The sequence below is a fragment of the Chiloscyllium punctatum genome, chromosome 11 (genome assembly GCF_047496795.1).
Source record: "Chiloscyllium punctatum isolate Juve2018m chromosome 11, sChiPun1.3, whole genome shotgun sequence".
Classification (NCBI taxonomy): domain Eukaryota; kingdom Metazoa; phylum Chordata; class Chondrichthyes; order Orectolobiformes; family Hemiscylliidae; genus Chiloscyllium; species Chiloscyllium punctatum.
Window position 1 is genome coordinate 70,594,063 of NC_092749.1, and position 12,593 is coordinate 70,606,655.

Genomic DNA, 12,593 nt, shown 5'->3' on the forward strand with positions numbered 1-12,593 from the left:
GGGTATGAAATTGGCTGCACAATTTCCTCCATTAATGCTTTGAAATAAATGCCCTTAATTTGCTGTAGAGCACCTGGGATATTGTGAAATCACAAAAGATGCTATATAAATGCATGTCTTTCTTTTCCTTTCCTCTCAGCAACCCAAGTCTTATCCCTTTTCTATTGCACATTGGTAAGAATTGCCAGTGTAGGAACAACAAGAAAAAGGGAAGATAAAGGAACAATATCACTCAATTTCACACTTGTAGCCATTGGTTCAGATATCAACGCTCTGTGTAATGAAGAGGGTAGCACAGAAGAGGGATTTGCACATGGTGAGATGCTGAGTACTAGTTTGTCCCAGGATGAGGTCACACATTAGTTTTCTTGCAAAGGAATCAAATGAGAAATCTGATGGTACAGGCTCTAGATGACAGCAATGTGTGTGCACACTTAATGTTTGATGCACTGGCAAATCTACCAGAAAGCCTGTGTTAATATTAAGGAGCATTGTGTCCAGCACCAACTTTGCACAGAACTTTACAGAGTTTATAGCCAATATAGACTCTTCATCAATACACCAATGGAGCCAACCTTGATGCAACACCCAACATCTGATGTGTCAGCTTCTACTGCAGCTCAAGCACCAAACTGCCAATATCTGAATGCTGCATTAAAAGCTTGGTATAAGCTCAGCTTACTGCTGTCATGATTCAAGTTACTAGGATTCAAAGGATCTTCCAGTACATCAGAACACTCCATCAATCTATTCTGTCACAGATCTGCTGCCGAAAAATGCGCTGCTGATCTGACCTCCGATTGACAACTCTTTCCACCCCCTCCTCTTCCTCTGTCTTGCAGTTTTACCACTTTGTGTGATATCATCTTGATATAAGATGTGGACTACTGATCTATGTGGGCCCTCACAACATTCAGGCAATTGTACTTAAGATGTGCTTCAGAACTAACTGCACCTAAAGCCAACCTGTACAACTACAACACTGACATCTACCCAACAATGTGGAACATTCCCTAGGTATGTCCTGAGAGAAAGTGTGCTAATGACAGATATCAGGCGGATGATACAAACAAGAATATAGACAGTTCAGAAAAAAATTGAAAAAGCAAATGAGAGAAGTAAAGAAGTTTCTGGCACTAGCATAATAGGGAATTCAAAAGCCGCCTCTAGGCATTGAATGATTTGGTGGCAAAAGGAGGAAATTGTCCCAAAAACATAAAAAGGATGGACACCAAGGGTATGGCTGGTACTGAATGGAAGAAAATGGGACTTCCACTAAAGACCCAGAAAATGAATATCCTGTTCCAATCAGCACCCACAAAGAAAACCTCCTCCATAACCCTTGACTTAAGCAACAGCAAAATCCTGGGAAATGTGGACTGTTCTACACATCTTGTGAGCCTCCTCTCAATAATGACAGAGATAGACTTTGAAATTCAACACTGTCACCGTTTGCTGGCTCAGTCTTCAGCCAACCAAGGAAAAGAGAACTTGAGTACCTAGATCTCAAACCTGAGGTTAACAGTAATGATCCCTGCACTTCTATATGCTTGTGAGACTTGAACAACATACAGCAGGCATCTCAAATACTGCAGATATACCACCTAGGCCTATCCTCAAAGATCAGTATTAAGAAAGGCAGTCTAACACTAGTGTCTCCTCCCAAGCTAACATATTGAGCATCAAAACAGTAATTACTAAACACCAGCTCTGCTGGGCTGGATGAGTCATTTGAAAACCCCATATCAGACATCACGAAGCAATGGCTGTCCTCAGCATTCTGGTGTGGAAGGAGGACAGTTGACATGATTTAGAGATGCCTGCCCTCATAAGATTAGGAGTAAATATAGTTACATCACATCAAAAGCATTGATTCAAGAAGGTAATTCACTATTTATTACCTTCTCAAGGGATGGGCAACAAATGCTGATCCTAGCCAGTAAAGCCCATGTTCTTTGAAATAATTTTAAAATATCCATCAATGCTGTTGCTGTGTATGAATATGAATGATATGAAACACTATCAGCAATCTCTTGCTCTCTTGTAACTAGCCAAAATATAATTGTGTGAAGATAGCAGCACTCTCCAGTTTGTTTATTGACTTCCTTAGCTCTCTCTGCAAGTAGTCACATCACACATCATTTTCTTAGTTGCTTTCAGCACTGTAGACAACGCTGACCACTGCCACGTTCGGAAAGATCACCAGGATCAGTGATATTCATCCAGAAATCATCACGATCCAGATCCAGATTAACAGATGTGGTTTCTAGATTCACCTCCAAAGTTCTCTCCAAAATTCTTAACACAGATAATTCCAGATGTTTGGCAGCATTTCAAACTATCTTAAAGCTAGGAAACCAAGACTATGATTCAAACAATTTCATCTCATTGTTATGCAGCTTATGGTTTACAAGGTTTACCCTTAAACCATATTTGAGAAGCTGTCCATGCAAACAAGCAGGAAGATTTCAGTGAAGGAAAATACTGATCAAATCTTTGCGCTGACTACCAACATTGAGGCAGTCCAGAAGCAGCTGAAGACTGGAATTAGCTGAAGACTGGAATTGCCTTCAAGGACTTGTCATTGGCATATAGCACTACCTAGTACAAAACGACTTCAACAATTATTCATTGCTGAAAACCTTCAGGCTTATCAACATCCTAATGAATCACTGTTCAGTTCTGCATTTTTTTTAGTGACAACTCCAGTTGAACACAGATTCTCAACAACTGTCTGCCATGGGTTGGCCTTTTCAACAGCTATAATGGATATTTCTGCACCAAATCCTCCAGGTTAGCTATGCCAATGAGACAACTTGGTTGACACAGGCAGCAATGTTGGGGAAGCAAGCAGGATACTACACAGGATCTTAAACCTATGAATGCTACTTCCAGACCCAGTGCCTCCTCCCCAGTCCAGATAACAGAGTTGTATTTCACCTGAACAGTTAAACTGCAAAAAATTGCTCAACAGTTCCTTCTGTGGTGACTCATGACATCTCTGCAAACTAGCTAGGAATCACCTGGGAGAGAATGCTTTCCCACTGGCCTCAACTCATCAACACGAATCAAAAATAAAAGAAAACAAAAAGTAAACCTAGTCCGAAACCCTGCTGAAGTCTCATGGGAAATAAAGATTGAACACCACACTCCTCAGCCTCCCCTGCTGCAGAACGCTGCTTCCATTGTGGTGTTTCAGCTGCCACACAAATATCTTTTGAGATCAGATGGAAGAATTTTTCTCTCATGGAGGATTGTGCAGCTTTGGACAAACAAATCATCATGATCTTATTGAATTGCAAGCAGGTTTGAGGAGCAAAGTGGCCTACTTCTGCCCCTATTCTTTTATTACTTTTCCCTGGGATGTGAATGTCATTGGCAAGGCAATTATTTGTTGCTCATCCCTAGCTGCCCTTGAGAAAGTGAAAATGAGCTGCAGTCTGAAAACATTGTAGTCTATCTGATAATAGGTACACCAATATACCTATTATGCTGTGAAAAAGGGGGTTCCTGGGTTTTGGCTTAATGACAGTGAAGGAATGAATTATACAGTTCCGATTCAGTATGGTAAGAAGGAGAAAGTGAGGATCGCAGATGCTGGAGATCAGAGTCAAGAGTGGGGTGCTGGAAAAGCACAGCAGGTCAGGCAGTATCTAAGGAGCAGGAGAATTGATGTTTCAAGCATAAGCCCTTCATCAGGAATCCTGATGAAGGGCTTATGCCCAAAACGTCAATTCTCCTGCTCCTCGGATGCTGTCTGACCTGCTATGCTTTTCCAGCACTCCACTCTTGACCCCGATTCAGTATGGTGTTTGGTGGTATTCTCATGCAGCCTTTGCAGCCGCTGCTTTTGTCCTGCTTGATGTTAGGAATCATAAATTTGGAAGATGCTAATCTGTGGGCAGCACGGTGGCACAGTGGTTAGCACTGCTGCCTCACAGCGCCAGAGACCCGGGTTCAGTTCCCGCCCCCGGCAACTCTGTGTGTGGAGTTTGCACATTCTCCCAGTGTCTGCGTGGGTTTCCTCCGGGTGCTCTGGTTTCCTCCCACAAATTGGCCATGCTAAATTGCCCATAGTGTTAGGTGAAGGGGTAAATGTAGGGGAATGGGTATGGGTGGGTTGCGCTTCGGCGGGTCGGTGTGGACTTGTTGGGCTGAAGGGCCTGTTTCCACACTGTAAGTAATCTAAATAAAAAGGAACTTTGGCTACAATGATTCTTGTACATTGCATGTAATGATGCCACTATGCATCAGTGGCAGAAGTGAATTATTAGAGTAGTAGATGGAGCGCCAGTCAAGTAGGCTGCTTCGTCTCAGATGGATTGTGAGATGTTTTGAGTGTTTTTAAAGGAGACTCATCCAGACAAGTTGAGAGTACTCCATTCCACTTCTGACCTTTGCATTTTAGCTGGTGGACCACATAATGGGGATTTGAGATACTTGCCACATCATTCACAGCCTCTGTTCCGCTCTTGTAGCCACAGGTAATCCAGTTCAGTTTCTAGTCAATGGTAACCACCACCTGGATATTACCACTGAGGTATTCAATAATGGTAATACCACTGAATGTCAGCAGATAGTAGATAGTTAGATTCTGTCTTCTTGAAGATGACCATTACCTGGCACTTTCGTGGTGTAAATGTTCAAAGTCCCGTATCAGTCCAAACCTGAATGTTGTCCCGATTTTGCTGCATATGGATATAGACTGTTTTGATGTCTGAGTCATGAATAATAATGAACATTGTTGATGATATACATTGCTAATGAATATTTGCTGATGATCGCTCAATGTCAGACTTATAATGTGAAGAAAGGTCCTTATCAAAGCATCTGAAGTGTGAACCTAGGACTCTACCTTGACGAAACTCTGCAATGATATTCTTGCACTAAGGTGATTGAGCAGGAAAAACCAAAACTAATCTTTCTTTGCGCTTGGTAGGACTGCAAACAGTGGACATTTTTCCCATTGACTTCAGTTTTACTTGGGCTTCTCGGTGCCACACTCAGTCTTAATGCTCCGTTGATATCAGCGTCAGTCACTCTGACATTACCTCTTGAGCTCAGTAATTTTGTTCGTGTCTGCTCACAGTAATAATGAGATTAGAAGCCAAGTGATCCAGCAAGAGCTGGAACTCAACATCGATCAGCAGGTTATTGCGGTGTAGCTGCCACTTTCAACACTTTTATCACTTTGCTGATAATCAAGATTGGCTTAAAAGAGCAATACGTTGGCCAGCTTACATTTGCTTTTTGTAGATTCTCTGGACAAAAGTAGATTTAGTGCAATGTTGAAAAATAACTGAAAACTTGGATTTTAGAAGTTCCAGCTGAAACTCTAAACTTGCATTGCCAGCTTGGTGCTGCCTTGTTGCCTCGACATTATGGATAAAGTTGCATCAAAGGCAATAGCTACTACTGAAAACAAAGAAAAAGCACCTCAAAATAATTCAAAATACATTGTGGACATACTAAAACTCATCCGAAGATGAAGATATCACACGTTATTGACAAAACACAAACCACACCTGTATTGTTTTAGTTTTGATCTTGAGACTTCAGCCAAGCTCTTGTGTGGATCATTCGCCCAGGCACGGGTAGATATGACTTTTTTCCATTTTCTCTCCCTCCGTTTCTGCTCGCGCTTCCAGTTTTCCTCATTTTCTTCTTTCTTCCTTTTTTCTCCCAGCAATTTCCTGTAAAATGATAAGCTAGAAAACTTAGTACAGATGCCAACATAAAGATTTATTAGATTAAAAGCAGTTAAAAATTGAAATTTTGATTAAGTCTTATATATTGGAAAATTTGTTTATTGACAGCATTTGATAAATTCAATTGTACTCCACAATAGGTATAAATCCACACCATTCAACTTTTTATCTCGTGGTGTTGCAAATATTTGATTTAGTAATTCACATTGTCAAAAAGATGATTCACTAGGCTGATCCTGACTATGAAGCAGACTTTGAATAGGTTGGTCGTGTACTTATTATTGGAGCTTAGATACATGAGAGGTGAACTTATTGAACGTAAAGTCCTAGGGGACTTGGACAGAACAGATGCAGAAAGGTTATGTCCCCTTGTGGGCGAGACTAGGACTAGAGGGCATAATCTCAGAATAAAAGGTTACCCATTGAAGAGAGGAATGAGGAAAAATATCTTCTTTGAGGGTAGTGAATCTGTGGAATACTTTACTGCTGAAGGCTGTGTAGGCTGGATCAGTAAATATATTAAGAACTGAGATAGACAGTTTTAATCAGTAAGGGAATCAAGGATTATGGCAAAAAGGCAGCAAAGTATGGTAGATTATAAGATTGTCTATGATCACATTGAAAGGAGGAGCAAACTCAATGGATTGATTGCCCTACTTCTGTTCCTGCATTTTATGATTTTACGGTGCAGTTTCCATGCCTCCATTGAGCTTATTATTACACCCTCTGAGTATCTTCAGAATTTTCTGTGTTTATTGTGAAAAGTTAAGCCTACTGTTTTTATCTAAATGCCTAATTAGTAATGACATAAGCATTAATCATGTTAATTACAAAACAACCTCACTAACATCAAAAATCAGCTTTAAAAGTGTTCTTTTGGTTGTAATTACTGTTGAGAATTTTAAAAATGTAAAATACAACATTTTAAAAAAAGTCTGTCCTGTTTCCTCTTGGTCCATTTCAATACTTAAATCCTTTTATTTTCTTTCTGCACCTGGTTTCACATTGAAATCCCAACTCAATTTTCAGTTTTTCTACTGCTAATTTCGCAGCCCTTCCATACAGTCAGAGTTTTTACGGCAAAAGGTCCTTCAGCCTATCTATGCCTGCCATCAATCTGTTCTAGGTAAAAACAATGAAGGGCTTTTGCCCGAAACATCGATTTCAAAGCTACTTGGATGCTGCCTGAACTGCTGTGCTCTTCCAGCACCACTAATCCAGAATCAATCTGTTCTAGTTCAATTTTCCAGCGCTGACCCCATAACTTTGTATGTTATGGAGTTTCAAGTTCTCATCTATACAGTTCTTGAGGATTCATGCCTCTATTACCCTTTCAAGTAAAGACTTCCAGATATTCACCTCGCTCTGGGTGAAACTTTCTTTCCTCAAAACCCATCTAACCCTCCTTCTCCTTAGCTTAAAACAGTATCCCGTTGTTAGTGACTCCTCGATTAAGAGAAAACATTTCTCCCTATTTACCCTGTGTATGTCCCTCAGAACTTTGTACACTCCAGTTAGATTCCCCTCAGCTTTCTCCGCTCTAAGGAGAACAACTCCAGCCTAGCTAATCTCTCAGCAGCCCAGGCAACATCCTGGTGAATCCTGTCTGCACCCTCTCCAGTGTAAACACATTCTTCCTATAGTATGGCACATTACTTCAGCTGTGGCTTAGCTAATGTTATATACAGCTCCATTATAACCTCCTTACTCTCCTGTTCAATACCTTGACTAATTAAGGCATATGCCTTCCTCCTAAAATGTATCACATCACACTTTTCAGGATTAAGTTCAATTGCCACTGTTCAGCCCACCTGATCAGTCCGTCTATATAATGCTGAACAGTTAGTGATTTACATTTGCTTATCCTGTTTACTCAAATTCCAGACGCAATTTCATTTGCTGCAATTTAATGCCAATCTTCTGTTATGCTGTACCTGACCCCACTTTTAACTATTGAGCAAGAAAATTCCTTAGAGACTGACATCCTTCATGAAAGTATTTTCAGAAAATACTGCAGGACAGATCACTTTTAGTTTATTAATAAATCATGAAAGATGAAAGTTGTTCTTACCTAACAGCTTCTTTCCTCTTCTTTTCAGACTCTGTGACCTTCATAATTTTCAAGTCCAATGATCCTGACTGATTTGAATTTGTGTTGTCATGTGATTTCCAATGGTTTCTGCATGACATATAAGGCCAGCGGGTCTCTTTTAAGTGGTTTTCATCTTCCATTATATCATTCAACACCTTTTCTTTTTTTGAAGGAATTTGAGGAACGAGCAGTTGGAAGGGTTCACACGTGGTTGTCAATGTCAAGTTTTTCTTTCTCATAAGTTGTCTCCGAGACTTTCTGTGCAACATCTCAAAATTTGGTACTTTGGTGTTAATCTTGGGTTTGAATTTCAGTTCTTTATTTGGGTTCCAACATGTTGCTTCCTTCTTTTCCGATAAGGTATTACGAAGCATACCTTTTGGAAGGGATGCTCCACGTAATGTCTCTTGAGCTCTCACTTTCATTTTAATTACACGATAGAGTTCTTGCTCTTTAATTCTGTCACTAATTGTTGGATCATAAAGATATTTAGGAACTGGTTTTGCTTTAAATTTCTTTGGTTTACTTTCTGAAATATCTAGTTCCTGAATTTGCATTTTTCTAATTTCTTTCTTTTTCTCCTCTCTTTCAAGAAAGTCAAATGGTTTTTGCAATGCCATTAAAATTTCTTTGCTTCTCATCTTTACAAATCTCCTTCTTTCTTCATTCCGTTCAATTATTTCTGCCAGCAAAGGAATATAGGTATGAGCTGGTACAGGATTAGCACGGAACTTTTTCTGACACTCTGCTTCTTCCTCTAATTGTTTTCTCAGCATCTGATTCTCTACTTCAATTTCAGACCTGGATTTTATCTTCTGTTTCTTTTTCTCAGCCTCTCTAAGAGTCATTTGGAAAGGCTGAGGTATTGTGATCTTTGGTGACCACTGCTTTTGCTCCTTCTTTATTATTTGCATTTTTGCAAGTGGCAAATTTGAGCTTCTGGGCTTCTGGGGTTCCTCATCTGAAATATACTCCTGCACAGAAAATCCATCCCACATTCTCTGAATTTGATCCCTTCCATAGGACACGCGATTTTCCCCACTTTTCTCTTGATCTTCATTTGACATTTCTGACAGGCTTGAGTGTGCAGTACTGCCCACCTCAGTTGTAGAGTAAGATAGGTGGCCATTGTTTTTCTTACCTAAACTATACAAATTTACAACAGTAAGTTTGACTTTATTTAGAATATTATGAAATGTTCTTAAAAAACAACTTGTACAATCTATTCTTGTAAAAGGATGTCTCAACAGTGTTGACGATGGAGGCATAGTGCTTATCAAGCAGTTCAATTATGCTTTTGCAATCTGTACAGATGATAGGTCTGAGGAGGAAGAGTTACAAGTTTAAAAAGAAGCAAATGATACTTCTTGGATGTTTTTTTTCAGTTGTAGAAAGAAATATTGTGGAGAATTAATAGAACAACTGGAGAAGATCAGAGATATAGTAAATATCAGAGGTGGTACTAACTAGAAAAAGAGTGAAGCACATACTAGTAAGATAGGAATTCAGCAGGGGTGTAATGGTAGATGTAGCAGATGGTTGAAGGGGTGCTGGAAAAATGAATAAATAGCAGACACCAAGACTGTGAGGATGTAGTCAGAAGTAAACTGGAAAGATCAATTATCCATGTTTAAGTTTGAAGGTAAAACATCAGAAGAAAATCTGCCTGTGCAGGCCACTGGCTGAAACTATTTAGTTAAAATTGGTAGTAACATTTTGATTGCCATCTATATCATAGTTGCCCTGAGATCTAGAAGTCCATCATGGATGTAAGTTATCCATAGTTTAAACACAATTATCTACCTGTAACACACTGAAGATTCACAGGGATCCTCTGAAGTAGTTGCCATGCTTCTGACACAGAGTTTATCCTCATACAGTTTTGCTAGTATTGCCATAGTGTGTGCTTGTGCATTTTTTAGTTCCGTGAGCTTCTTGCAGTAATCTTTGTTGGACATGCCACATAAACTGCTGGAGATTATGGAATCCCTATCACCCATATAATGATTTTTTCTGGGTTGCACTGCTTCACAAGTGTCAGGATCAGAATCATTTTCATTCTAAAGACAGAGAAAATTGGTTATCTGTTTCCGTTATTCACAATGTGCACTCACGATTTCACTGAATTAATATATTATTAGTAATGTATTATTGGCAATTAAGTTCTCAAACAGAAATAAATGACATATCAAGAAAAGCAAAAGTGTGGAACAAAAGGCAACAACATTAGATTAATACACCAGGAAAGACAACAGTAAACCAAATATGAAGAATCTCAAACATATAGTTTAAAATGTGGCAAATATAAGTTTATTACTGCAAAATGTCTATCAAAATTATTTACTAAGATCAGATCTCTAATTTCGAATTTCTATATAACTTCTTCATGGCATGTTGGCATCTTGCCAAGACCAGTATCAGTCCTCACAGTAGAGCGCACCATCTGCATTCTAAAGACAATGAAGGGCTAAAAGGGGGATGAAATAAACACAATAACTATTACTAGAGTAAAGGAACTAGGGCTAAAAGCCTATAAGGCTGCTGGATATGATGGGCTGCATCCTAGGATTTTAAAGAAAGTAGCTGCAGAGGAAGTGGATGTACTGCTAGTGATCTTCCAAGAACTATTAGATTCTGGAAATGTCCCAGATGATTGGAAAACTGCCAGTGTAACACAATTACTCAAAAAGACAGAGAGAAAAAACACAGGTACCTATGCACCAGATAGCTTAACATGTGCCTTTGGGAAAAATATTAAAGTCTATTATAAAGAATGTAATCACACAGCATTTAGAGTCAAGCAGAGTCAAAATGGCATCATGAAGAGGAAATCGTGTCTGACAAATTTAATTACAGTTCTTTGAGGAGGTAACAAGCAGGGTAGATAAAGGAGAACCAGTAGATGTAATATATTTGGATTTCCCAAAGGCACCACACATAACAGTCTTTGGTATTAGAAGTAATGCATTAGCATTGATAAGGGCTGGCAGATGGAGAGTTGACATAAAGAAGGCTTTTTCAGGGTGGTAACATGCAACTAGTAGAGTGCCACAGGGATCAGTGCTGGAGCCACAATTATTTACAGAATGTATTAGTGACTTGGATGATGAAAGTGAATGTGCTATCAAGTTTGCAGATGACAAAAATAGAATACAGCAAAGATAAGTGAGCAGGCAAAAAATTGGCAGATAGAATATAATCCAGGAAGATGGAAGGTTATGCACTTTGGCTAGAACAATAGAAGATCTGAATATTATTTAAATTGAGAAAGCTGCAACACAGTGGGATTTAGGGGCTCTTGTGCATGACTCACAAAAAGCTATGATGAGTTCAGCAGGTAATAGTGAACGCCAATATAATATTGGCTTTTGTTTCAAAGAGAATGAAGTGTTAAACAAGGAAGGTCTTACTAAAACAAACAAGGCACTAGTCAGACCATAGCTGGCATACTGTGAACAGTTTTGGTCCCTTTATCTAAGGAAAAACAGACTGGCAGTCCAGAGAAGCCTGGGTTGGAGATACTTTCAGATAAGGAGTACTTGAGTAGATTGGGCTTATAGTCTTTGGAGTTTAGAAGAATGAGAACAGAATTTATTGAAACGAACAAGATTCTTTTATCGGGGTAAATGCAGAGACCTTGTTTCCATTGGGAGAATCTGGTATTAGAAGGCATCATCTCAGATTAAGCAGTCATCCACTTAAGACAGAGATGAGAATGATTTATTTCTCCCCGAGCGAGTGGTGAATCTGTGTAATTCTTTACTGCATGGGCTATACAGGCTTGATTGTTAAAGAATATTCAAGACTGAAGTAGGCAGATTTCTAATCATTAGGGAAATTGATGGTTATGGGGATAAATCAGGAAAGTGGAATTGAGGAGTATCAGATCAGCCATGATCTAATTGAACGGCAGAGAGAAAGTGAGGACTGCAGATGCTGGAGATCAGAGTTGAGAGTGTGGGGCTGCAAAAGCACAGCAAGTCAGGCAGCATTCGTGCAGCAGGAGAATTGATGTTTCGGGCATAAACGTCGATTTTCTTGCTCCATGGATGCTGCCTGACCTGCTGTGCTTTTCCACCACCATGATCTCAACTCTCATTGAACGGCAGATCAGTCTTGATGGGCCAAATGGTTTATTTCTTTTCTTATGTTCCATGGTCTTATTGTCTACTCCAAACTGTCTTTGAGAAGGGAGTGGTGAAATCTTCTTGTATTACTGAAGCCAGTGTGATAAAGGTTCTCCCAGTGTACAGTTAGGGAGGGAGTTCCAGAATATTAATCCAATGCTGATAAAGGAGTTGTAATATATTTTTAACTTAAGGTGGTCTATGACTTGGGGGGAACTTGGGGTGGTGGTTTTCTAATGAATCTGCTCCCTTTATGCTGCTGGATGGTGGAGTTTACGGGTTTAGGAGCTGCTGTCAAAGAAGCTTTCATGGGCTTTTGCAATGTATCTTGTAGATAGTACACACTGGTGTGTCAGTAGGACTCAATTTTTAAGATGGAAGACAGGATGCCAATCAAACTGTTGTTTTGTTTTGGATTCTGTTCAGCTTCTTGAGTGCTTTTGGAAATGTACTCATCAGACAAACAGAGACTATTACCACAGTCTCTGACATAATCTTATCACCACACAATTTATTTGGCTGACCCACTTAAGGTTCTGGTTAATGATGACTCCAAGGATGTTAGATTAGATTACTTACAGTGTGGAAACAGGCCCTTCGGCCCAACAAGTCCACACCGCCCCGCCGAAGCGTAACCCACCCATACCCCTACATCTACATCTACCC

At 39.6% G+C, this 12,593-nt stretch overlaps 1 protein-coding gene across 3 annotated transcripts in view; it reads right to left on the minus strand.

Moving 5' to 3' along the window:
- The window catches only part of fam161a (FAM161 centrosomal protein A), a 48,995-nt gene that overhangs the window by 14,184 nt on the left and 22,218 nt on the right, over positions 1-12,593 (minus strand). For all 3 annotated transcript variants that reach the window (XM_072581012.1, XM_072581014.1, XM_072581013.1), the window contains exons 2-4: positions 9,604-9,860; positions 7,780-8,946; positions 5,526-5,693 (exon numbers count right to left, since the gene is read on the minus strand). In XM_072581012.1, coding sequence (XP_072437113.1) covers positions 5,526-5,693; positions 7,780-8,946; positions 9,604-9,860 — 1,592 coding nt within the window. The remainder of the gene's footprint in view (positions 1-5,525; positions 5,694-7,779; positions 8,947-9,603; positions 9,861-12,593) is intronic.